Below are 27,652 nucleotides of genomic sequence, written 5' to 3' on the forward strand. Positions count from 1 at the left end.
ACATGAAAAAATTACACTCCTGCAGTCATAATTCAGTGTACTTAAGTGATATCTGACATTAACACCAATAAATTGTTACCTCCAAATGTCTATTTGGTATATATACACTGTTCTCTTGACTGTTCTTCTTTGATTTGGTTCATAAAACCTGTCATTTTTTTAGTATATGTTGCATGACTAGCAGCAGATTATGCAAGGATATGAAATTATTCTATTCTCTTCCTCTCTAGCCATCTTTGTCAGTTCAGTATTTTTAAGAGGCAACAGTGAAGAACACTGTTTGTAGCAAAATGGTTTGTTTTATAGCTGCTAGTAGATAAGCCAAAAAAACGAGAAGTGCTCAAAACATTTTTTAAAATTGTGTTATCCCTGAAACAGAAGTTATTTGATTTCTTCCAATAACACTTGGCCTCTATGTATAAAATTTTAGAATTGCTTTTGTCTTAATAAGCAAATAAAACAGTATATTCACGATATGCGATGGCAGAATACGCTTACATACAGAATTTATGCTATATAACCACTTTATAAAGAAAATCCTGATGCTATGTCTTTTTCTTTCAGATGCTTAAAAGGATATGTCAACAGCAGCTTATCAGTATTTGATTTGAGTGAACTTGGAATGGGATACTCAGGATACTGCCGGTATATTTAGATGCTCTCCCTGCTGTAATGTAGACACAGACATTATTATAGGCATTAAATGGAAAGTCAGTGATTAAATTACTGGCAGAAGAGTTTATTTTTTGCCTGTAAAAGTATTGAAGTTCAAGTTTGTTCAACAGGGAAATCTCAGATGCGAAAGCTGTGTTGCAGGATGCAATGCTAAGATGCTGGAAACCCATGTTCTATTCTTAGCTTTTCCAGGACTCCAGTAAGCAATGTGTTACAGGCCTGTACGAATTATTTCATTTGGGAGTTTCCCCACCTGCAAATAAGGCTAAAAATTCTTGTTTTATTTTGGTTCAGCACTCTGAGGTCTATTAATTAAAATATGCAAGTAAAATCTTTGTTTTGTCTGTAACCCAGCCCAAGATGACAAACAGTTATGCAAGATGAATATGAGAAACTCAGCATAAAGATTAAATATGACAATGCATAATTGTACTACTTCAGGTTTCAGATTTAGTTTTATAGTGAGAGTTATCTTGGATTCGCTAAGTTCTACAGTCATGCTGTGTTTATACAAGACTTGTCTTGAGAATCTCAACTGCTTATAAGAAAAGATGAGAACCAATTTAGAGCCAGTGAATTTAAACTTGATACTCCAAGGGGTCAGCTGTGTAACAACAAAAGGAAATGTTTGCTATAGCTTTTTGGAACCAAACTACCATCTTATAAGCAGCTGTATTTAATACCTGTATTATAGACTACTACTTTTCATTGAATTCCTCTTGAAGTATTCTTTCAATTCAAGTTCTGTCCTTTTAGGCAGCTCTGGGACAAGCTTGAGAGCTCTTCATCACGTTCTGGGTTTTGAGGACAGACTAAATGAGTTTTTCTTTGTCTTACAGGTATAGAGATTACAGAGCCCCACCATGGAGTTCAACTCCATATGAATTCACTTTGCAGTTCTGGCATGTCCTGGCAGCACGGCTGGCCTTCATTATAGTTTTTGAGGTTAGTCATGGAAAGGAGCAATTCCTTTCTATCTCTTTGAAGTTCAAGTTGATTTTTTATAATAGTCCTGTAAAGGAAGTGTCATTATCATTAGTTGCTTGTTCGTTATAGTTGAAAGAGGAAAAAAAAATCACTCACCCCCATACTGTTGTCAATCAGCTGCTTCAAAGTGAATTGACAGAGCATGTGCAGATTTTAGTCCCTCCAAAATCATATTTTCTTAAGTAATCTTATAAATAATGTTAGTTCTCAACAAAAACATTGATGTTTAATTGAAAAATCAGACATGCAATTTCTTTGTACATTAAACACATTTATTACAAGTTCAAGTGTGTGTCAGGAAAATGATGCGTGATTGTACCCTGATATAAAACTAGAAATGTGTACTAATTTTGAAGAAGGTATGGTATGCTGTCTGGGGAACTGGTTAATTACTTTGACTACAAGTTCTTAACAAAGACTGCTTATATGTAATGGTTGCTATCATTACTCTAACCAGCAGATCCTGCTGTCTCATATTAATTTCGATCACTAGTCATACCCTTAGTTCTACTTTTGTTAAGACTGCAGCATTTTCCCATTCCCGACAGACTATTTACACACGTGTGTGTGTGTGAATATATATTAGAGAGAGATTTAAAAAAAAGAGTCACTTTTCAGTCACGAATCAAATCCCTGTTATAGATTTGCCACTGATTTTTAGGCCCTAAAATTTGATTCTAGAAATTAGTATTTACGCATCTTTGAAGCAATTATTTTCTTTCTTCTTTTCAGCACCTTGTTTTTGGAATCAAGTCTTTCATTGCTTACCTGATTCCAGACATGCCCAAAGACTTGTGCGACAGAATGAGGAGAGAGAAATACTTAGTCCAGGAAATGATGTATGAGGCTGAACTAGAGCATTTGCAGAGAGAAAGAAAAAAGAATGGGAAACAATATCACCATGAATGGCCTTAGTCAATACCATGCTGCAACAGAAACACTGTTTGGAAGTTGAAGAGTGCAGTTTAAAAATGAAGTCAGTCTGTCATCAGTGTATGAGATTGGCAATGTATATATGTTCCTGCTGGGCTGTACAGTTGCAGGCTTCGGTAGGAAGTGGAAAACAGGTGCTTCCAATGAAGAAAATGAAGAGCCTTATCAGTAACCGGTCTCTGGGGAGCACCAAGTACTGGCACTCAGGAATGTGCAGACGGATTAAAAATTTGGATACTGATTTTTTAAAAAGGCAATGAACATTCGTGCTGTTCATGAAGGTACTAACAGCGTAATGAAAACAAAAAATTGCCTGTAAACTTATACAGTATGGGCATGACAAAAACAAATTACATGATATCCACTACAGCTTCTGATTGCTCAGCTGCATCTGTAATGCCTCTGAAGAAAAAAGCAGTTGTTGCCTTTGTGGCCATAACTTGATATAAATGAGCTTTCAGGCTTACTGTTTTGTCAGGTTTGTCCTAGTCTCTTGTTGAGATTGTGGATGTGGTCCTACCCTAGAAAAGGGGTATATGGCTGCTTAATATATACTATGCAGTTTAAGATTTGCACATCAGTGTCATTAATTTATCTTTCTAGTTGAAAACCAAAAAATCTAAATTCAAAGAGAAAGCAGCACTAAGAGAACACATTGCTTTGCCCACACTGCAGCTGTATTTGAAAATGACATGGCTGTGAGTTGTCTTTCCACTTTTATGTGCAGAAAGGCCACCTCCACACACATCCAGGATGAAAGAACTGTCATTTCCATGCTCTGATGTATCATGCAGATGTCCAACTGTGTTACTGTTCTCTTTGAACTGTCTGAGCAGTGATTCCATGACTTCACAGAATGCTAACTTGAAATATTCTAATACAGTGCAAATGACTTTGTTCTGAATATAAAATTAACTATTTATAGTATGCAAGCTTATGCAGATATATATCAGACGTACAGTATAACATTTTGACTTGCTTGTTCAGGGAAGGAGAAGCAGAGTACCTTATAACAATGCTCTTATTGTAATAGTAAATGTTCCAGTAATGTGCACTTCTTTTATTGGGCTAAATAAGTCAAAGCATGGGAATTAGATGCAGGCAGATATCTATACAGATTGTATATAAAAGCACACACACACACAGTGGTTACTTTTAGATTTTTTATTATTATTTGTATGCCTTCTTACAGTTTTGGGGGCCTTTTTGGATAAAATCACTCTAAAAAGTAGATGTTCATATATAAAGAATCAAATTTCATTTTTTATGTGCATGCAGTATGGGGTAGTGTTGCTTATGGTCATAGTCACATTTTGGTGATGGAACTGTATTAACGTTTCATAATTTGGGAATAGATAATCACTTAATTTAAAAAATCAAAACAACCGGGCAGTGTTCACTTGCAGAGAAGGGAGTGGGGAAACCAAGTTACAGTCATTCTGTTTATCTTCTGCGATTTTAATAATCATTCTTTATACTGGATGAGAAAAAAATAAAAGAACCAACAAAAGCACATGAACACATATAAAGGCTGCAAGTTATAGCATTATTTTAGGGATAAAGCTGCAATGAAATCACTGCTGACAGATATGAAAAGACATGAAATTTTACTTGTTAAAATAGCATATTGAGCCAAAAAGTGTGATTCCAGTATTCACTTGCATATATTAGAGCAATCACTTTTTTTTTTGTATTATGCCATATAAATTTAATTTTTAAGAGTCAAGAGCCCATCAAAGTAGATGAGTAATATCTGCCAGTGGACCTAGCATCATACCTTAAGTTCTTTACTCATTTCACCATATTCATGAAATTCTGTGGTTAATTCCAGCTCTCTGTGACCAGACAAGGCAACTATAGGAATGTCTGCACTATTACACAAAGGAGGAAGGAGATTGGAAGGTATGATCTAATCAGATGTATTAGCCATTAGATCTATGATAATGGGCTGATGGAACTCAGCTTTCCATATTTCGGAAGGGCTGGGTTTTTTCCTTCATATTTTGGGTTGCACACTAAGTTCCTCAGGAGTCCTTATCAGAAATATCAGCCCTCTCCTCAGTGCTCATAGGTTCTTGCTATTTAAGTTAATTTATTCTCTCACTGTTTCATACTGTGGAGTATCAAGCACCATTTGACAGCATTAACCAGGTGTCACAGGTCCCATTTTTGTGCCAGGTAGTGATAATACTTCAGTTCTTCAGAAGGTCACAGATGAGCTCTCTTTTTAATGTTTTCTCTAAAAACAAAATGCCTTGGCTGGCCCAAGGTATAAAGATTTAGAATAAAATTTGGCAAAAATCAGAAATATTATTTTATACTTTCTCATTTCTGATGTCGATATTGCCACATGTGAAAATATACTTAGGCAAATTCCAACTGAATTTCCAAGTGCATATGAAAGAAAGACGTTTTGTATTTGAGTATGATTTTGGATTTAAATATATATATATTCTTAATGATTTTCAGCACTGGTGTACAGAAATATATCAAAGGCAAGTATGTAGATCTGACATAGTGCAGATTATGCACTGGAAAAGCACAAGAAATTTTGGAGAAACACTGTGTGTGTTCCTTTGTTTCGGAAGGACAGGAACAATGTCTGAAAGTTTTGCCACTAGTAGCCATTTGCTTAAGCTGAGAACTTTTTGCTAGACTTCGTTTAGTATGCTGTTTGCATAGACTGCACGTTATTTTACTAAAGTATAAGGCACACACTGTCCTCAGGAATAATGTATTTTATGAATGGTGAATGATCTTTTCATATTCTAAGTATTGTCTTTCCAAAAAAATGACCAGTATGAATAGACTGTGCATGCAAGCTGCATTTGTGAAATCTGACAAAGCTTTAGAACTTCAATTTGTGCAAAAATGCTTTAGATCATTGCTGATCTAATCTATGACAACTTTGCTCTATGCATGCGCCCTTACAGAGACTGCATGAGCAACTAGATATTTTTAAATACAAAGAATTAGTCCAAAATGTCTTAATGATTCCTAACCGAAATCAGTGTTTTGATTCAGACAAAGGAAATTTTCATTTCAGAAATGGCAAAAAATCCACATACGTTATACACGTTTCTATTTACTTCTCATTCTAAATTTGTGCCCAACGTGTGGGATCTGAATTTTGGTTAGTAAAAATGAAAAAAAAAATGTGTGTGGAATTTGAATGCACACAAAGATTCTGTTTCACTGGCCTTCCTAATGAGAAGTTCCTTCTTAGGGCTCAGCGTCCCTCTCCATAGAGAGGGATTCATCCACTGCTCAGTATTCACAGCTGAGTGCCAGCAAGGTTGCCTGCAGTTTGAGCAAAGGCTCTCTGTTTGTTATGCTGTCATCTAATTTCCTTACCAAAAAGACAATGCAGTGATTGGGTGTCCTGATAGAGTGCTAATATTTGGAAACAAAGCAGACTACACAATGGCTTTTTTATTTTTTATCTTTTCTTCCCAATCCACTTTATATTTAAGGATTTATAGAGGAAATTTAGCTGAACTTTTAAGTTGATATTGATGATGACAAGGCTAAAATTTCCAGAGTGTGATGATGAACGATAAGTGGTTTGTGGGTTTGATTTTTTTTTTATGTTTCTTTAGAAGTACATAACTTCAGACCTACGAAACAGACACATCAGCTATGCCCTTTTCTGACAGCAACTAGTCTTGAATTATGTTCTGAGGATCTCATTTAAGCTCCATAGTGATCTAAAGAAAACTCAAAAGAAAAATGTCTAGAGGGTCTGGTTGGAAGTAGGTTAATAGCTACTTACCTTAATGCATCAATTCATTCATTTCCTGAGGTTTTCTTCATCAAAAGTTCTACAGGAGGAAAAATGTCTTAGGAAACACAGCTTTAGGGCGAGTGTTAATAAGGGGAAAGGTAAAAATTTGTGATTTTTTTTTTCTTACCTTATTAAGATGACCAGTCTAATATAAGTAGTACACATCTGCAGTTTCCTTCACAGCTGTTTCTGCTTCAAACTCCAAATGCAAGTGCTGCCAGAGAGAACTGCTGGAGCTATGGAGTCCGGTGACACTACTTCTGAGGTCCCATGTGACATCATGGGGCTTATTAATCTTTGAGTTTGTACAGAGGCAAATTAGTACGTCCTTATTTAGAAGCATCATACAATTTTGATTGACTGAAAATGATCCTTGTCCATAAGAAGGAAAAAAAAATGAGCTGTTCCCACATAGTTAACTTGAATGCATCACAAATTTTTTATTAGGAACTATTACAAACTAGATTTTTATATACACTGAGCAATGGTTAAGTAAACTCACTTTGTACAAACAGCTAAATATGAAGGCAGTAAAGTTAATGGAAAATCAAACGTATTTTCTAGTAAGTGTTGCATATTGGAGAAGAAACTCCCCAAAAAATAGATAATTTCGGAAAAATAACAATCCATGTACCAGTGATCACTTAGAATTACAGTAGTACCTCCAGAAGCATTTTATTTTTTGTAATCCTCATGAACCACTGCTAATGTTGATTACTGGGGGTAAAGATTGAACCGAATCTAAAAGCAACCTTTCGTAATAATGTTTATTCAGTGTTACAGCTGACACTAGAATTCAGAGTTTGCCAGTTAGACTTCTGAGAAAGATGAAGTTATTTTGTTAGTTCTAATGTCTGGTTGGACTAAAATGTATGTAGTAGCACTTTCTCCAAGTGTTTAAGTGACTTGCAAACCTGAATTCCTGTGGCAGAAAATGTAGCGGCCTTAAAAGCTCTCTGTATCTGTTGGTACTCAACCTCCTGCCAGCAAAGCCCACCTCCTGTTAGAGTGATATGGAACCAACCAGCATTTTGAGGCTGGGGATGATCAGAGGAAGCAAAGGTCTCATGACACAAAGTGCTGCTACATCTGTCCCATCTGCCACTTTCCCAGGCACTGCATTTTGCACTCCTTCTGTCCCTCCCTGCACACACACGTGCACCCTGAAGACCCTACACAATTCTGGCATTTTTAAATGTGAGTAAATAGATGAGTGTGGACAATTTTCTCTAATTTTGACCTTGTAACCACATTTACTAAAAAATAGTATTGGCATGATTTTGGCATAGTTGCGATAGCACAATGTTCCCACAGCAGCACAAATTTATAACAGCACAACAAAGAACTCTAGAGAAATCACTTTGCTGCTCTGTGTTATGCAGGAACTTTTTTAATGTGGGACTGGGATTTTGTTTTATATGGTATATGGTTAATGGTATATTCCCTCCTCGCTGCACTGGAAATTATCTTTTGTCAGTTCTGTTGGCTTGTTCTAACTTCTTGCCATAACCTCTGTAATGTTAAATGTTTCCTGTAGTTTGTACTCTTATTGACATGAAATAGTTGTTCAGATGCTACTAGATGAGAAATTAGGATTAAACCCAATGCAGTCCAAAGCTAATGAGATTTTAAACAGTGAGAACATGATGGTTTTTCTGTTAATAATGAAAAAAAAAATGAGATCACCTTTTTATTTTATGTTCTATTTAGATGAATGAGAATTTTGTACTGAAAAATTGACGAAACTGTTGACTCTAATTTTTACCTAGAGTAGTATCACTGAAATTTCAGTTGTTTGAAATAATCTCATGTAAAATCTAACTACGTAACATAGTTCAGTCATTTTTACTCTGACAGTCCTGGCTAACTTGCAATATCATGATCGTAAAAGATTTCTTAAAATGTGTATATATTTGAAATTTATGTAATATTTAAATACAACTTGGTTTCTAAGTAAGAAATTAGAATACAACTTCAACTATTTTTTCTATTCATAAATCCAAATTTTGTAAGTAGTATTTAGAATAAGATTACCACCAAGTGTCTCAGAAAAAGTGACTTTTATGCACTACAAGCTAGAAGTTCCTCTGTCCTCTCAGCTTTCATTTTCTTTTGTGTTTAAGATTACTTTTACAAGCCGATATGTACCCCAGAACTAAAATAATTCACTAAGGAAAAAGCTGTTGATCTGATTAACTATTGTAAGACACTTTTGGCATAAATTTGTCTTTGAGATGCTGTTTACTTTATCAAGGTTTACATGTACAAATGCAACTACTTACTGTATCATACACATTTGAATATTGCATTTTTCAGTAATAAACTTGGATATCTTTGAAGGAGACTGAGCTTCATTATTACAAGTACTCAAAGTTATGAAAAAAATATACACTCTAATAGTGAGCGTTCATATGCCTTCAAGTCATATGTTGTAAGGAAGTAATTTTAGCGTTAAACTTGACTCAGACACTTGTTAAACATTTAACAAATACTGTGGTCTCAGGGTACCTTTAAACTCGCTTTTCAGATTTTCAGTCACTTATGGTCTACTGCTTTCACTAATGACTAATAATTTCTTAAATTTAAGCTCCTGTTTGAATTGACATGTTTCTGGTTTCTTAATCTCTTTTTCTTTCCCACTCAGCTGCACAGGCTAGCTCTACTCTGTAAAGATCAATGGCTCAGGACATAAAGCAAGCAAGAAGATAAGACAGCTTTAATCAACACTGAATATTTAATCAGAATGGTAATTTTTTCTGAATTCCAATTTAGCCTTAAATCTTAGTAAAAGACTGAATATTGAACTACTGATTAACAATTTTAGCCATCAAATATCAGGCCACGTGCTGAACTTAGCAAAAACCTGTGGAATGTCTGACTCCTTTACAAATACAAAACGCATTTGGGCTCAATGTGCAGCTTTAGTTGAAACAAACCTAGTCCAGAAATACAGCATTAAAGATAGATTCTTCAGCATATTTCTGCAAAGGCATTCTGGGAGAATGCAGTTCTCACTTTTTTTTTTTTTCACATTAAGTAGGCAAATAGAATTTATTTATGTATTTATTTGTGACAAGGACTTTGGAAGGTACGAAGTCTCTGGCAAATATAATGCAAAGCTATTGTTAAACATGTGAAAAAATATTGAAAAATGCAAACCAGGCATTCTTTACATATAGAGTGGAAGAATACTGCAATGAGTAGATACCTCAAGAAATATTCAGAGTGGATTTGATTGTTTCCACAGTTGGATGTCTCTTACATATCCTCCCACTACCAGTACAGAGGGATTTCTTAATCCACTGTCTAGCTATGTTGCTTGACACCGGTGTTTTGAACAACTTTCACTGACTTACATCCTTAAGCATAACAGATTATATTAAAAGAGCTTAACTGATAATGTGTATGGCCATGAGATATAAAAGTTATAGCAGTAGTGTTCACTAAATTTTGATCTCTGTCTTGCTAGCTGTATCAAGGATAGAAGCAGGAACAGAAAGCATGCCACGTGAGACAACAGGCTGCCAGCCGGATTCAGCTGTAAGCTTTTATGAGATTATGAAAGTGGTGTGAAAGGGATTAAGGCAAATATTGACTTAACTCTCGGTTTGTTGACCAAGTGTCTCCCACAAGCAAGACAGTGTCACTTAGAAACTGTTATTTTTGTCTTCTAATTCAGTATTCTGGGACTGTTCCCAGAGGTATGGCATGAATACAGACAGGGGATGTAATTTGGAGGACCACATAGGACTACATCTTCATCATAAAGGTGGTCCCTGATTAAACAAAAACAAGAACTGACTTCTTCAAAGAAACATGAGCTAAGTATCAGCAGAGTCTGTAACTGGCTGAATTGACTTTGATATTTTCCGTCTTTTTCATTTAATGGTGGATTTGAAAAAAAAAAAAAGTTAATCCATAAGTTTATCAAGGTAAGAGGTAGTCTGTTGAGTTTGATTTACAACCTGGTGGACTAGGTACATCCTTGCAAGACATTCTACTGCAGAAATTATTTCACCTAATCATGTGCCTTTAATCAAAATTCAACATGGATTCATGGATTCTCAATGAAGAGACATAAAATGTGGGTTTATTTTCTTTATTGCATACAGTTAGTAAATGGATTCTGCAGCTTAAAAAAAAAACAAACGAAAAAAAAAACAGATATACAAACATTCAACCAAACAAAAAGCCTGAAGATAATCTTTTCAAGCTGAAAGGATGTCTTTCCAAGACTAATATGGATAAAGAACAATCCTGGATTTGAAGTAAAATTTGTTACCCTCTTCTATAGCTTTGAATAAGACATTATAAAGACACATTTGTTCCACAGAGGAAGCAAGCACGATTAACTCAGTCAACAAAAGACCAGTCTGGTCTATACAACGTTCCTGTGAGGAGGCTTTTTGTAATACATAAGAATAGGCACATTCTAGGTCAGCTTAACCTCCATCCTTTCCCCTGGGCTCTCTCCATCAGCCGTGGAGAGAGCATGCCCTCCATCAGAGGGCAGTTCACAGTCTCACCTTAGTGAGAGACCCTAAAAGCTTATCTGAAGTCTTGTTTTATCACAAGTTCACCTTTGCACGTTTCCCTTCAATGACTAGTTAGTGAACAGAGAATGTGGTATAGACGTATCGCAGCTACTTCCTAGTAGGAGTTTCCATGAAAAGATTCATGAAACATTTCTTCTGAAATAGCAGTGCTTCCAAAACCCTATTGTTTTATGATTTCCCAGTTCTGTCATGAAATTCATAAAAATCTGGCCTTTATTGCTATAGAGAGCAATTGTTCTCTCTTGGTCATCTATAAGCTGGTAAATGCAATATAAAGAGCTCTTCATTTCTGAAGCTGGAGAAATAAAGTCTGATTAAATGTCCCTTGTTCCTCCGCTTCTAGAGACGAGATTCTCTGCTCATATTAGTATAGGATTTTTCTTCAGGATTATAACCAGGTAATTGGTTTCTGTTTTCTTCATTGACACTATTCTTGAAGGTGATATCTTCTGTTCCAGTTTTATTTGGTGTAACTGTAGGAAGATTTTTTTCAAAATCCACCTGAAAAAAGAACAAAAATACCCTAGTAGTTTGAAGAGTGCATGAACTGCTTTTTTTGTTTTGCTTAGAGGGTATCACGTTACATGGTGAAATTTTGACATCCTTTCCTGCAGATCTGAGTACTTCGCTACTTAAAATGACTGTCAGACCCACAAATGTGCGCTGTTTAGTGTCCCATCTCCCCACGCTCACACCCCATCCCCCCAACAGTCACTGATTTTTCTCGTTCCCCCATGGAAAGTCTCTAATAAAAGCAACAAATAAAAGCAACAGAAACAACTTCTCAGAACTCCTCTGTTGATGCACAAGTCTTGGAATATGTTTTTGGTGTGTTCCCAATCACTGAAATTTATTTTATCGTTAGCATATTTATCTGCATTTTAGTGGTCTGTCTTTTTGTCTGGCCTACACTTGCCTCAGTGGTTTCACACTGCAACTACTTAATTTATGTTGTTATTCTATATTTTAAGCAAATACAAGGGGATAAATGCATGTGTGACTTTTTTTTTCTGCTTTTATTAACATGGGGATTTATTTCTCTGTGGAAAGTCTCAGCTGAACACCTAAAAGCCAAGTCAAACAGCTGAAGTAAATCTAGAGCCACAGCTGTTCTCCAAATTAGACCATCAAATGTAGCGTCAAACTTGATGCAAGCTGTGTGGGGAGGGACTTTATTGCCAAATACTGTGAGCCTTGCAGGCTAAAGATTACTTTCAAGATTTTGAGGTACTCGTAGATGTCTCTGTAGATGACTTGTACTTCTGATCCTAGCAGATTTTGCCAAGAAGGAGCAATGTTGTTTCTATGCAAAATGTTGTGATAGCACAAGAAAATGGGGTGCTCCTCCCTAACAAGCGGTGGAGCCCTGGGACACCTGGGGAGGAGCCATTATCTCCCCCAGGGGGCCAGCAGCAGCCTAGGTGCCTGTGGTTGCCTTTCTGTGTGATGGGCTGGCCAGGAGCATGGCTGCAGCATGGAGAAGCTCTGCTGGCTTTGGAGGCTGGGATGGCAGCGGGAGAGCTCCATGGACACGTGAGTGCTAAAATTTTTCTTCCTGTACTTAGTGGAAGGAGGCAACAGCTGGGTGAACCCCTCCCTAGGGTGTAAAGTACGGCTTTGTCCCTGCTCGGCCGCCTGAGGGGGAGGTCAGCCCTGTCCACCCATGGGGAAATAAGTAACCTATTGCTGGCTGGAGCTGAGCCTGGGTTTGGCCAGTCTCGCTTCCAGTCACACAGTCACCCCTCGTGTGACCATAACGAGGGGCTGCCGATGGTTCCTCAGTTCCGCGCGAGTACTCACATCCTGGCTGTCGTGCTGCACGCCACACCACAGCAACGTTTTGAGCCTTTCAGACCAAAAGCAAAACAGGTTGCAGACCGGCTTAATTAGCACCGGGGGGATGTCTTCTCCTCTGGTGGGGCCTGAAAGGAAGGGATAGGGAAGTTGAAGGTACGGCCATAGAAAGGCGGGTGTGAGCTCTGGGTGCCCCAGCCCATGAGGTGGGGCCGCAGCAGCCACGCTCCCCTCAGGCTGGGCTTCACGAGCTGCTCACAGGGCTCCCCTGCTGCTCTTCAGCCGCAGAGCTGGGTTCTTGTGTAACAGGGCTTTGTTTTCATAAAACACCAACCTGTTACAAAGCTGATCAGCAGCCCTGTGATGGCGCAGCCCAGGCAGCCAATGGCACTGAAGTAGAGGTAGGACAGGGAGTACCAAGTGTCTGCCAGCAGCGGCCTGAGGAAACATGACAGAGAGAGAAAAGCCACTTGTAATGGCTGTTGTCAAGGGGCATGCTCGTGCTGGGCTGAACCCATGGTGATGGGGATATACCTGTCGGCAGCTGCTGTGGGGGCCACTGTGGTCAGCAGGCTCGTAGTGTTTGCCAGCGTGCAGTTGAGAGTCGACAGCTCCAGGGGAAGGGTCTTGGTGGGCGGCGCGGGATAAATGAAAGAGCCGATGCCAGCCCAGAAGGCCAAGGTGATCCCTGTTAGGAGGCCACCGATAGCGCCCTTGGCAGGGAGAGAAAGGAACAGTCAGAGACAGGGAGCGTCTGGGAAGCACATCTCAGCAAATGTTTGCGGTCTCCCTGTCAGCATATATCATCTGGGTTCTCTCTTGGCTGAGGTGTCAAACACAGTCACCTGTTGTCCTCTAGTTAGGAGAGATGCAGCAAAACGGTGTTGATCAAAACTACAGTGACAGAGTAGAGTCTTATTGCCGGGTAAATGTGCTGGGACCACCCGTTGGGCAGTGTGAAATGAGCTCATGTTCTGCTTTACCCGAGTTAAAACCCAAGGTAGTGAAGGCAGAGTGATTGAAGTCATTCTGCACTTCCCAAGGTGGGTATGGGCTTGGGGGTGGCGGGGCATATGTTATGTTGAATATTATTTTTTTTTTTTATAGAAGAGAAGGAATTGAAATATTTAATAAAAAAAAAAAAAGTCAAATGTCCATCTAATTATTCCACAGTTAGGTAGAGTTAAATTCAAACTGGATACATGCAGACAGTGAGAAGGGGTTTCTAAACAGTTCTCAGGCTCTAAATCTGATAGCCAGCTTGGACTCTAAATCCAAGTCTAAATCCACAAAATAATGTTCACGGTGGGGTCTTAACCAAAATATACCGAGGTGTTCTTTCAGTTAATAAGGATTTTTTTTTTTTCTTACCTTCCAGTTAACACAAGGAAAGACAATTCCCAGGGTAAATAATCCCAGCATGGGACCCCCGCACATCCCATGAATGGAGAGTGCAGCCTGTGGACATAGAGAAGAGACATAAGCCTAAGCAACAGCTGGGGGAGCTTAAGCAATTCTGATTGCCGTCTGCAACTTTCAGTGGAGGAGAAAGGACAAACAGTAACTTTGGCACACCATGAAAGAATTGCAATCAGTATCACTTCTCGGCAATGAGTAAGTAGCAAAAGAGACTTTTTTATGATTCTTTTTTTCCTAGTTATTTCTCTTAGCAGATGAGGAATTAATATGAGTATCTACAAGAATTGTTCAGGTAAGCTAGAAGGCCCCAGGGATGTCAGTATTATTGGTTCAGTTCATTGCATTTCAGTTTGTTACTGTTCAGTTTGTTGCATTTTTGAAGCATTACATACCTGCACGATTCCTCCCAGCAGTGATGCTGCTGCAGCCATTGAAGTGCACAGGGCGCCATATAATATACCTGAAAAAGAACAGGCAGAATGATTGTCAGTGCCGGTTCATAGTTCAGTCCATTTGTAATTGATGTAGTGTCATAAGTGACCGGGCAGCATGGAGGAATTTGAAGTTTGGGTTTTGATATGTAAAGCAGACCACTAAGCACTCAGCAGTGTCTTGTGTGAAGTTATGTTGGTTTTGTTGGTTGATTGGGTTTGTTTGTTTGTTCTTATGAAGTAGAATCTGGCAGTGGAATTGACTTAGAAGTTATGTTTCCTGTAGAAATGTTTCAATTGCTATTGCTATTGCCTTAATATTTTTAAATGATCTAATGAATGAATTGAACAATGATAAACAAAATGGCTTGTTTCATTTTACACCTGTTTTAACCTTGTGGTAGACAACTCTGTTGTAGAAGTCTTGAGTCAAGATTCAACAACAAAATTTATGTGCTAGCAAACCTTTGTTACTGGATGTACAAATGGTTCTAACTGTGCTAACTGTAAAAGCTAAGAAGTGGTAAATCTGGAACAAAATGTTGGAGTTGTTATGGAGACAGAGTATTGATTTTGTTATCAAATTGGTTTATGTTATCATATGGTTGGTTATCAACTGGTTTATGTTATCAAATGCCAATAGTGGGTTATGATGTTAATACAATACTTGTACAAGGGTTATGACATTACTGCAGTGCTTCTAAAACTTATCTTAGAAATTCAAACCACTTTGGACTTGGTTTTGACAGTTTTTCTTTTCTTTTTCACATGTTCATTGTCTTCTGAAAAAAATTGAAAACCTGCTTATATGATTCTCAGATTTGAACAGAAATGTCTTACTGTGCTACTTACTATTAATAATAATATTCAGTAATACTGCTATAGGCCAATGTGGTAATTACACTGATATCCTTTCTGTGTTGTAAAGGAGTTTCCAGAATCTTCTCCAGTATCTTCAGTACATAAAAAAAAATAAATTTGAAACTTTTCAAAAAGATTGTGCTTTGTCCTTGTTGATGCTAGCCTATACGTGTTTCTGTACCATGAGATATGGTACAGAACATGCGAAATTTTAATGAAACATTAGACTGATGAAGGCTTAAAGGATGAGGTGGGGTTGGAAGCAGAAATGGATTTCTGAAGCAGTCAGTATAGGCACTGCCCTTCACTACTTGAACGAGTGCTGGGTGTTCTTTGCTTCGGAGTACAGTTTCATTGTCCTGTGTGAAATAACATGCAGGCTTCTGCAAGCTAGCAATGGGCTTCTTTGTTCCTCCCTTTCTTCATTTTTAGACCCCGAACTATAGACTAGCTTAAGTATCTTTAGCTTTATAGTTCAAAGGCTGTTCTTGCAATGCAGTCCTTAATTTTACTCCAAGGAAGGGAGCACAATGCTGTAGGTACTGCGTATGTTCACTAGCAAACTTCCTGAATTCATGAGACAGAGACAACATCGCAGCTTAGTGATGTGGTTGTTCAGATGTTAGTAGACCATATTATGACACACAGTTCTAAGAAGTGTAACTTCTTGCTATTCAACTTAATTTTAGTTACTTATCTGAGGAACTTAAGTTAAAAGCGTCATCTCTGATAGCTTGTTCTGTGGTTAACAAAGATGTGAGTAGGAGTAAGAAGCTTTTCCAGGGGGTAGAAGAGATCATAGGCAGGCTGATTACTCTCTATATAAACCTTTCTTTTGCTATAGACCAAGTAGAAAGCCTAAGGCAATAAAGCTCCTTGCTAGAGTATATAAAAACCTGCACTATTCTTTCCTGTAATAACAGCAATCGGGAGGGACAGAGACGTTTGCCTTTACACAGATGGATTCCACTTGGGCTACCTACATAAACCTTTGCTGATCCATGTGCTCCTCTTCTCAGAGAGGTTTGGGAAACACTGCTTGACCAAGTCTTCAAAGGTAACAGTTGCTAAAGCGTTGATGCTTGCCGCCACTGTGCTGCAAAGGAGAGAACAATGATAAGTAAATGCAAAGCTGAAATTAAGTTGTATTTATAGAGAAATGCTGCCTCTCTTTCAGCATTAATACTATAAAATGTATGGTTCTCGAACAGTATTTTTACAAATGAGGAGGTTGTCACTGAGGATATGGGGATTTGAGGGGTGAGGGCGATTCATTTGTTTTCATAGCAAGTGTTAAACTATGCAAGCTTAGGTTTGGCATGAGATCTTATGAAGACTAACTCCTTCCAAAAATGTAGGTGGTTTCCTTGTGTCTGGCTATGTATGGTGCAGATGCTGGTGAGGTTTCCGTTCATTCTGTGATTGCTAGGGTCCCTGCTTCATGCTGACACAGAACAAGATAGAAACTCATCCTAACTGACCCTTCAGTTTACTTAGCTGCAAAGATTTTAAAATTTTCAGTGATTTTTCAAAATGAAGAAAATACTCAGTTATAACTCAGACTATACATCTGTGGATATGTGGGCAGTATGTCTTCACCGTTACTAGAGGAGAATAACCATGTTTTACCTGGGCAACCTGCTCTAGGAAACCTGCTTTGGCGGGGGGGGTGGACCCAATGATCTCTTGAGGTTCCTTCCAACCCCTACAATTCTGTGATTATTTAGGATATAACATCATCCTCATCATCCTTATTATGTTGAAGCATGTGTAGTAAAGGGTCAGGCTTGCAAATTTATTCTCCCTCAGCTATGTAAAAGAATGTTAATATCCAGTAAAATCAAAAAAAATCATCACTGAATTTGCAGGGTTATAATTGCAGGCACTAACTTTTGTGATCCTCCCAACCCTGTATTTGCACACTGGGGTCTCATACCAAGGGATGTGACTTAACCTGAGATATGCAGTACTGCTTACTCCAGAGGTAGTGTACTACACTGCCACAAGATGCCTGTTGTTTTCCCTCACAACTGAAAAATATCAAATGGAAGTAGTCTGACTCTTAGCTAGGTGAGTTAATCTGTATTTGGCAAGCATAATCTCTGTGACCTTGTTGTGACAATATGGTAGGAAATGCAGCATCAATACCTTTATCACAGTATTTGGTACTCAGTGTTCTTTGCTCTGTAAGCCTCCTGCCCAGAGCAGCCAGTGGGCTTTAGACATATTTTTCCCTGTCTTGATAGCTCTCCTTGCTGTATATTTTCTACAGATACAGAGTGTCTTTTAAAACAGCGTGTTGGTGACTGACTCTCTGACATCTAATGGATGTCATTGTGAATTTGCACCTTCTCTCTTTCTAATGTCCTATGAAGTATTGATGTTTGGTCTGTAGAGGGTAGAAATTGCAATAGCATGCAGCCCTCTGAGTTTCTAAAACTACTCTGTCAACTTCTCTTCTAGTCTGTTTCACGTACAGGTAGGCTTGCTAAAAAGCTTTCTGTTCCTAACTCTGATATTATGGCTGTCAGGTTTTCAGTTATTTCAGTTAACTGAGCTCTTTTTTGAAGAGAACAAGCGTTTCCTCAGCTTTATTATACACTTTTCTTTGTCGATCACATTATTCTAAAACATATTTGAGATTAAAAAAAAAAAAAAGGTATTGGAGATGTGGAGCCAAACTTTGGTATAATATAATGCAACTTGGCAAAGTACTACTGCTTCTTTCCGGAATGTGCTAAGAAAAACAGCTGTGTATTACTTAGTGTTTCTTGTTTTGGCCCTGTTCTATGTCCTCAAGAAATCAGTGGTGTGTAGCTAAAATGTCATTTCATACCTCAGCGTTCCGCTGAATGCACAGGCAACAAATAGTCCTGGGACTCCCGGCATGGAAGAAAAAATGTCCATAACAAAATATGGCATGAGCTGGGGCAGAAGACACAGAAGACCAACGTAAGAAATCAGTTAAGATTTTCCTGGGTAACAGAAGAGAAGTAGCTGCTTCTGATCATGCTGGATAATTCTGGTTTTGTTCCAGCTAACAAGTCCTGTCGGATTTTGAGAAAAGCAGATGTTGTGTAGCAAAAACACTCCATCAGGTTAGTACTGCAGGAGTGTTAGAATATATGGATACTAGCCCTGACTGGGCAATCACCTCAGTGCCTGCAGAGAGACACAAAGCATCCCACAAAATCTAAATGGTCTTTACTCATGCAATATCTGGGCCCAAAGCAGCTCCAAATGATAATAATCTGTATCTGTACCTGATCAGGAGCTGAAATGAAACCAGCAGTCCAAGGGTCACAATTCTTGTAATGAGAGTACATCACTAAACCACAAAATACTGCACACACCAGGACTATCCAAAGTCCCAATAAATTCAGGTAAAGTGCTCTAGAACAGAAGAGAAATTCTATTTAGTACAAGATAAGTATAGGAAACTGTTACATGTTAATTATTCATAATTTTTTGAGACACCTTGATCAAAGCTAGCTGTACTACTAAAAAAAAAAAAAAAAAAAGGGCATGAACAGGCTGTGTTTTTCACCTATACAGCAAAAATACATGTTCTAGGTAATGATGTACCATTGGAAAAGATTCATGCAAAGTCAGTAACTGTTCTGTGCAGCACAGGCTGCACCAGACCCTGGGACTGTCCCTCCTCTCACCTGTATGAGAGGATTTTTGTCTGTTCGGAGTTGTTGCTCTTCTCCCTCTAAGGTGTACAGAATTTTATTTCACATGGATTCTGTTGTGGTTGTGATGCTACCGTGTGAAGTAACGTGCTTTTTCAGTCAGGGAAATGGACATGAATGATAACATCCATTGGGGAGGTTGTGTGACTGTGGTTCAGTAATCCTGTAGTTCCAGGGAGATGCCAGATATTATACAGCCTACATTTTGTTTGGTCATCACCTTTCACAAGGTCCCTGGCTAGGGCCAGTTCCAGATCAGAGCTATGCTGCTGGGACTCGAAGGTCTTTCTGGACTTGAAACTAGTGACATTCTCACTGTTGTCACTTCCAAACATTTGTAGACTGAGTTTCAGTAGGCTAAATTCATATAACCTATCATAACATTAAGAAAAATGAGTATGACTACAGCTAGCAAAAATAAAAAATAAAAATTAAGCGTTTGAAGAATTTTAAAAAAAATGTTGCTATTTTAACCAAGTGGGAAAGCAATTATCATTAGGCATATGAAAAAGTCTGGTTGCTTAGTACAATGTGTGTCTAGTTACGCACATACTGACATTGAACTTTAGGAAGCCAGCAGGCTGGAAACCTATATGTCTGTATTGTCAAGTTTCACTATTCTCCAATAATTCCATTTTTTTAATGTATGATTTATAATTTTAATCATTCGTGATCCCATTTTATTTAGATGATGCCTTGTTCTGTCATACTCCATTAACTCAATAACCAATATCAATAAAATACAACATAGAATTCCTGAAAGAATGCTTTTCCAATAAAGGTACAGTCAGCGCTTCTTCTCTTTGGGTGTCTTATCCAAACTCTGCTTCTGAAGATTAATTTGGCAGCTTGACACCAGATAAATGAACTGCAAATTTAGCTTACCCATTTTTCTTTCTTAATGTACTTATGTAGTTTAGGACCAGAGGGAAAAGACTGATAGGCCAAAGTTGGCTAACTACCACCCAACATTGTTCCAATATTTATTTAGACAAACTGTTGATATAATTCCATGTCTGCCAGTATGTTTGATTGCTAGGATAGGTTAAGGATAGGTAACTTACACCTTAGCGTGCTTCTCGGATTTGCAGGAAATGCATCTCTGTATTGTGGACTGATTAACTCCATAGAGTCCCAGCCAAGTAAATGCTCCGCCAACAACAATTGTCCAAAAGGTATGTCGTCTTAAAGGATCTACATCAAAGCTACAAAAGAAAAAGAGAAGCAGTTTACTTACTGCGACACAGTTTCATTCAGCAAGAGGTAGATGATTTTCCAGGAATATCTTATCCATTCTATCATCTGAATCAGGAATACTGCACTCATAATTCTGTTTGGCAGTACAGATATTATCTGATGTGTTTTGTTTTAGGTCTGGAGAGCTTTTTTTTTTATATTGGAACATAATACTGTCAAGTCAGGATAAATATATATTATGTAGGTCGAGTCAGGACTAAGAAATAAATAACATCTGGAAGGTTTATATTCAAATTTCAGATCTGCATGTTACACCAAACGATTGGCAAGCCATCCTGCCTGGGACCCCATTATCAGCAAGGAATAAAGCCATACACTAAACTCTTAAAAATCCACCAAGCTTTCAGTTACGTCATCCTAAAGTATTATTTTCTTTAAAATATATTGCTTCAGCTGCAGTGTTATCTTTTTTTAACAATGAAATTTCATTACTCAGCAATTCTAACCATTACAAGAATATCTTTGTCTTACATCTGTCGTCTTTGCAATTCTGTTAATACATGTTGCAGATAACATTTGACCTTGCTGCTATTTTCTGTCAGTGACTTGCCTTGATCAATGAACTTTTCAGTCAATGCCCCATACAGCAAAACGAAGGTAAGTTTGCTATCCCAGTGCCTTGGTTCACCATTTCTAACTGCTGTGGTGAGTGTACTTCAAATAAAGTGCCTTTTCTATGAACAGAAAATGACAGATGTATACAATTGGAAGGAATAATTGGGTAGGTTTGTAACAACACAAAGAAAAATGCTGGAGCTTCCTTTGAGTTCGGTAGGGCTTTCATTTCTTCAAAGTAGGCATTGGAAAGAGGAATTTATCTCTCCTTCGAGGTCAACTGCATTCCCAAGAACTGAAGAAATAAGGACTAGGCTTTTCTGAGATGGTTTCCTGTTAGTATGTAACTATAGTATGGTAGAGAGTTAGTGTCTTGGTCAGAATAGGGTTTCTATATGCTAAGTGTACAAAAATAAAGGGTTTGAACCATTTGTTTCTTACTCAAATATGCTTAGTCGTGATCCTTCATAGGCATCTTCCCAGACCTTGGTTGATCCACCGCTCAGAATAGTTCCTCGAATCAAGACCGTTACGAAGCCAAGCACCATAACCACCATTTGAAATGCATCAGTCCAGACAACAGCTTTTAATCCTCCCTGAAACAAACAGAAACTGCATGTTCTCATCTTCTTTCTTGTTGCTCAGATACAGCGGCAAGTAAAAGTACCCCTTATTTCAGGAGCTCATGGACTACTGTCTGTCTAGCAAATCAGGCCTTTTCTTAAACTTCCTTTATATCCTCCCACAAAGGTTGTATTTCTGCAGATCAAATGATGAGACAGAGCCTAAATGGCTTGCCCAGAATCATATGAGAACATCTGACCTCCAGTTAAATGCTTTTTTTTCCTGCCTTCTTAATATGCATTTGAAGAATATATCATGGTGTGGAACAAGCTTAGGGAATACAACTTGGCCAATGTTTGTACTTCCCATAGCACTCTGTATACTTCTTAAAGCCCAGTGGTCCACAATTAGACTAATGACACAGAATACCCCCCAGAATGTTTGCAGCTCAGCTTTCTTCTGTAGATACTTTCATATTTCATCAAATCTGTGCTAGAGCAGCATAAGTAGTGTTTCCAGCATGAGTGGAAATACTGACAAAATTCATTAGTGGTAGTAATGTCATGACAACTAGAAATTGCATGTGTCCTGAGCTTAAGTGCTCTGCCACTTCCACTGCAGTGTTTATCTTGTTTTTGTTACCCAAAGTCTCACAATGCTTCCTCTCAGAAGCAAAGCTCTCTCCATGACCTGTTGGCCATCCTTCCTAGGTTTTATCACTCTGCACTTGATCTGGGGTGACACCAGAGGCACATTTTTATTAAGGTGTTTTTCAGTCTGTAACTTGTAAAAGATAAAGCGAAACACCTCAAAAGATATAGTATGGCAAAGGAAGGTTATCACTTCCTTATCTGCACTCTGACTTAAACCTTGAGACATATAGCAGAGTATTTGAGAGTTTTTTTTCCCTCCGAATAGACTTATTCATACCACAGTCTGAAAGAAATTTATCTCATGTTCTACTACTTGAAACACTCAGACCATGTTTAGAAACCTTACCTCTGTTATAGGCTGTCATGTATAAAGGATGGTTGAATTAAAAATCTGTATTTAAGCTGTTTAGTTATGCATGTTACGTACCAGAGTGCAGTAGAAAGTGCAGACAATTCCTGTCGCAACAACAGAGCCCCAGAGATCAAATCCAGTGACTGTGAAACCAAAGAAAAACAACTGATTAGCGAAATGGGGATAGGCTATCTGGATGGTAACAGAAGAGCTATGATCCTTTAGCCCTAGAAGGATGAACATAAATAATAATCTCTGTGTCTGTTAGGAGCTTTGCTGGATTGTTCAGGTTTCTTAACCCTACTAGATACTGTTTTGCATTGTTGTTTTCTTGTAAATTAGCTTTCAAGTGTGCAGAAGTAATGCATAAGAATAAATGCAAAAAAAAAAAATCCATTCCCTGTGATTCAGAACATTTCAATGCTAAACCATACTGCTGATGAATTGTTTTAATGCATAGTATTTTGCATGTACATTTCACTTCACAAAGTTTCTATATAAAAGATGTACAAATTTCAGTTGGGTTATAATGAAATCTCTCCCATCAGGCACAGTTTGTGAGAGCACATCTACTTATAAAGGTTCTGTTAGTAATAAGATTAGTATGACCTAATAATGAACATGAACTTCAGCGACTCACATCTGTTGCATAACATACAGCTGAGCTCCAGAGGGAGGAAACTTGATGGCATGTGAAAGGTGGTATCAGACAAATCAGATGCAACTTAAATGATGAACGATGCAAAGAGCCTCCTAATCTCTTCCAAATCAATCTTAATCAAATCAGGTATGCCAGGAGTTAGGCACGGGTGGTTCCCTGTGCTCTGTGATAGTAAATTCACTAATCCTTTCTATGGTGATAGATGCTGTATGCCTGGTTTTCAAGACGAATGAAAGAAGTATGTGAAGCAGCACAGCATCCAGCTACAAGGAATGGGTTTAGGCCCATGGGAATCAGAATGAGAGTTCAAGTTCTGGCATCGTGTCAAAAATGCAGTAGGATCTTTCAACATAACCGTTACCTCCAGGAGCTCGACTTTCATCTTGCCTGAAAGATTACATCCCTGCCAGAAAAAAATCCCTCAGCATCCATAGGGGCATTAACTCAGTATCATCCCTAAATGAAACTGCTTCCAGCTGTTTTAATGACTGGTAAGATGCCTTACTCTCCCACATCTCTACACGCAGCTGTGCAGTTGCAAACACCTTGAGACAGAAGAATCTCAGCTTTGTGCCATAGATACTAACAGTAATAGCAGCACAGGGAGACAGGGAACGGAGGAATCAAAGTACAGAATGTGGTCTTGGATCGTCAGCTTGTACTGTGAACTTTGTCAGGATGTTGAGAAATTGCTCATCGCTAACTTCTTTGTGTTGTTACTAAGTGCAAAGCAGAACAGCAAATGCTGGACACTGGCTACTTTACTGGTCTGAGAGGGGCCTCATGAGTCAGAAACTGAGAGCTTCTAGGTGCAGGCAAACACCTTGCTACAGAAGTTTTGAGAACTTTCTTGTTAGATGACTTATCTACTTTGCTCACTTTGGTTACTCTGCTTGTCTTATGGTGCGGTTATTTGGGGTAGCCATGTAGGCATGGAAACTCACCTTGGTTGAGAGCCAGTGATGGAGCATAAACCACTATTCCTGTGTAAAGGATCTGAAGGAGAAAAAGTTCATGAAAAAGAAGTGTATGTGAATCATCAGTGATAATGTTTCTATTTAGAAAGGGGCTTAGAGCAGAATACCAGACCTAGAGGCATTTTTAGATCACTTTGCTTTAATGTTTCTGTCTTTACAAGATACAAATGCTTGTTTTAATTCCTTTCACATGGGAGGACTATTATCCATCTTGATATTTCTTATTTCATTCATTGCTAAGATGAGTAGACATCCAAAATATCCTCGTCAAATACAAAGAGGAGGACTCAGTAAAACACACTGATGGGGGAATAGCTTGTATTGGATTTTGGAAATAAAACTTCCCTTGTTCAGTTGCTTGCGGAGTAGCTAACATGATGCTCTTCATGCCTTCATGTATATGTTCTGACAGACTGAAAGTGAAACAATCTGAAAGCAAATGAGTGTTTGTATCTATTGCTAAAGGTCCTAGAATTAATAAAAATGGATTGGAAGTAAAAAGAACTCTGCCCACCAGCCAGGAACATTATGATTTCTTTTATCCGTACATGTAGGGGTGTGGACTGGCTGTCTAGTCAGTGCTGTATGGTAATGTAGAGCAGTCTATAAATGTGGAAGTCTGTACATGCTAAGCAGTAATTTCTGCCCTGTGGTCTGTTGGCTTTGATCCCAAGACCTGTTGCTGGGATCAGCCCTTTTGGGACCAGGGATTGGCTGACCCTACCCCTCCTGCTGCCTGGGAGCAGCTGGGCAGGCGTTGCCAACTCATCTGCCTCTCCCTTATCCTGGATAGAAGACTGAGAGGAAACCCCAGCTACCCCCTCAGAGGGTTGCCACTGGGACCGTCACAGGGCTGGAGCCATCTGGGCATCCCCCAGGAGGTGCTGCGTGCAGCAGCCTTGCAATGGGATAGCCTCATCCCAGTGTTGTAAATTGGTAATGGTTGCACTAAGTGTACCTAATATTGCTCATCTAGTTTCTTAAGAAAGACATAATTCACTCTATTGGAAAGAGAAGGATTTCAAGGAAACAGTGGGACCGACAATTGGAGATGATGTGCGAGTTTAGCAGAACATCCAAGTGTCAAAGGCAAAAAGAATGACCTTTTTAATCATAAGTAGGAAGAAGAAAGTAGGAAAGCAACTATCCTTTCTTTTTTAACATTCACTGTCCAACTGTACAAAAAAAGGAAAACTCATTAAAGCATCTCATTTAAAAACAAAAAAAGTGCAGTCTAACATGAGTACTTCAAAATAAATATGTTGAGTGAAATTATCACAAACCAAGAGGCAATATCGTCTTACCGTCTGCAGGATGTAGATCAGTGTTGCAGCAAGACGGACGATCTTGTTAAATCTTAACTCCAAATACTAGGAAAGAGGAATTTCAGTAAATTGCACATGTAGCATCTGTGACACAGCTATTAACCTTCTGTTCTCCCTGAGTAACAGCTTGCTGTGCAAGTAAAACCACTGGCAACTGACACTACTGCTGTGAGTAATGAACAGGAGAGCATAATTGATGTCACACATAGAGATAATTACATTTCAGAAATCTCTTCCTCCACAAAATGTAGTTGAAATTATATGCTGGGTTGCAGTATTCAGTATCTGTTTGTACTGGAAATACCTGAAAATCTCAGGAGCTACAAAGAAAAAGGAACTTAAAACTTCAAATGGAAGTATATTCCAACTGTTGGAACAGGAAACTTAAGGTCATCTCTAATTGAAACAGGACAAAAACAGTGGTGGAGCAGATGGAGGAGCAGCAATGTAGAGGCCTTCACTGCCCCCAAGCTAATCTGGCTTTGTCATTTGCTTTGTCTTAATCTAAAGCCAAATCTGCCTATGATCTACAAGTCAGGTTCTTCCAGGCTCCCAGTGGATGTAGTGAGGTGTTCCTTATTATTGTGCGACTTAAAAGTGAGCTCTAGCCCCAAAAGCCCAAATTTTAAACCATAATCACCACCTAACATCTCTACATAGAGTTGACTAAAAAATGAAGTCTTCATTGCTAAAGATGTAGCAGCCCTGTGTAGGCTGGGTCTCTTCCTGGGCCATGACCCTGTGCGTTCCCCATCAGACACTGGGCACAGGCCTTTACACGTCTCTAGGCATAATATTTTAAAAGCAGCCTGTTTCTTACTAATTTTGTTCATGATAATCTCTTTTGTCTCTTGCATAGTAAGCCCCACACTTTGCTGTACAAATGAATAGCTTACTTATGTAATTTGACTTGTTTCCAAAATTAATTCAGGAATTCAGTAGCCATCTTTCTAGTATTCTTCAAGGGACTGTGACTGCCATGACACCTCCCGTGGTTCAGATAAGAAAAGTAATTCTTTCTCAGATCTTGCATCAAAACCAGCTAGAAAATGCAGTCAGTCCTAGCAGTGAGAATAGATGGTCAATTTTATTTTTTCCTGCCGATCACTGAAATACTCCCAAATACCCTGGCAGAACTGTTTGACAGGACAGAAGTTTCTCAGAAAGGTTTGGGCATAGAGAACAAGGGCAGCCTTCCCGTTACCAAGAAGCTCCTTCTGAACTAACGTGGTTTTGCTCATTCAATCCTTGCTCAGCCAAAACTTCCCATAAACATGAGCAGCAAAATCTACAGCAGTTTATTAAAGGGGCTGGAGGGGTTCCCCAAATATACAAAAGCGTTTTAAAATTTAACTTCTGCTTTCAAGATACGCAGTAACTAACTAGTTTGTATAATGCAACCCATTTTTAAGCATAATTCTTGTATCAGTACATTTGTTCTGTAAAATATTGCAGAAAGTCTTCTGTCATGGATTGTTCACTAGAAATATCTATATTCCTCGTACTGTCTTTTATAGTGGAATAAAAGCTATTTAAAATATATATATATATATATATATATTTACTTACCTCATAAGTGCTTGTAATGCCAGATCGGTAAAATACAGGTAGAAAAAGCTCAGCAGTAAAAATGATGACAATGGTATATGAAAGAAAGAAAAGAACAAAGGATGCCCCGTAGCGGTAAACTTCAGAGGGTGTCCCCAGAACTGTTACTGCTGACATGAAACTGGACGTGAGAGAGAAAGCTATTGGTCCATATGACATCTGCTTACCGCCCACCAAAAATTCCTTTGAAGTTTTCTTTTTCCTCTCTTTAATTGCAAAAAAGACTCCAATGCTAGCACATACTAAAAATAGTAGAGCAAAAACAACATAGTCCCAAGCCACAAATTTTTTAATTTCTGGAGCTATAAAGTTCGACATAGCACCAGCTGGGCAATTCTCTGATAGAGGATTCTGATATACTGTAGCTGTTGCTCTGAGCAGATCTACTCTTAGCAGCAAAGGTGTAGCTTATCTACAGCTTATCAACAACAAATAATAAACAGACTATTCTGCTATGGACTTTTTTTATCCTGGTCACCTCTGATGAGGGAAAAAAAAAATGGCTCGGGATGAGTTCGGAAGGTGCTGCATGCACTTAGACCCTAGTGCTACTGATGTTTCTGGC

At 38.5% G+C, this 27,652-nt stretch overlaps 2 protein-coding genes across 7 annotated transcripts in view; one reads left to right on the plus strand and one right to left on the minus strand.

Moving 5' to 3' along the window:
- Positions 1-8,717, plus strand: part of ANO3 (anoctamin 3) — a 264,589-nt gene extending 255,872 nt beyond the window's left edge. For all 6 annotated transcript variants that reach the window (XM_040558403.1, XM_040558402.1, XM_040558398.1 and 3 more), the window contains 3 exons: positions 565-645; positions 1,515-1,620; positions 2,395-8,717. In XM_040558403.1, the coding sequence (XP_040414337.1) occupies positions 565-645; positions 1,515-1,620; positions 2,395-2,577 (370 nt within the window). In that variant the 3' untranslated portion in view covers positions 2,578-8,717. The remainder of the gene's footprint in view (positions 1-564; positions 646-1,514; positions 1,621-2,394) is intronic.
- Positions 8,718-10,489: 1,772 nt separating this feature from the next.
- SLC5A12 (solute carrier family 5 member 12) lies at positions 10,490-27,405 on the minus strand. Its single transcript, XM_040558175.1, has 15 exons — positions 27,049-27,405; positions 25,459-25,524; positions 24,122-24,173; positions 22,592-22,659; positions 21,389-21,543; positions 20,200-20,340; positions 18,704-18,833; positions 18,277-18,365; positions 16,424-16,536; positions 14,541-14,608; positions 14,101-14,187; positions 13,264-13,442; positions 13,064-13,167; positions 12,736-12,857; positions 10,490-11,436 (listed from the first exon to the last, which is right to left on the minus strand). Exons 1-15 carry the CDS (start codon positions 27,403-27,405, stop codon positions 11,275-11,277), a joined length of 1,893 nt encoding a protein of 630 aa, XP_040414109.1. The 3' UTR covers positions 10,490-11,274.
- Between the last annotated feature and the right edge of the window lie 247 nt (positions 27,406-27,652).

Source organism: Cygnus olor, chromosome 5 (assembly GCF_009769625.2).
Source record: "Cygnus olor isolate bCygOlo1 chromosome 5, bCygOlo1.pri.v2, whole genome shotgun sequence".
NCBI lineage: Eukaryota > Metazoa > Chordata > Aves > Anseriformes > Anatidae > Cygnus > Cygnus olor.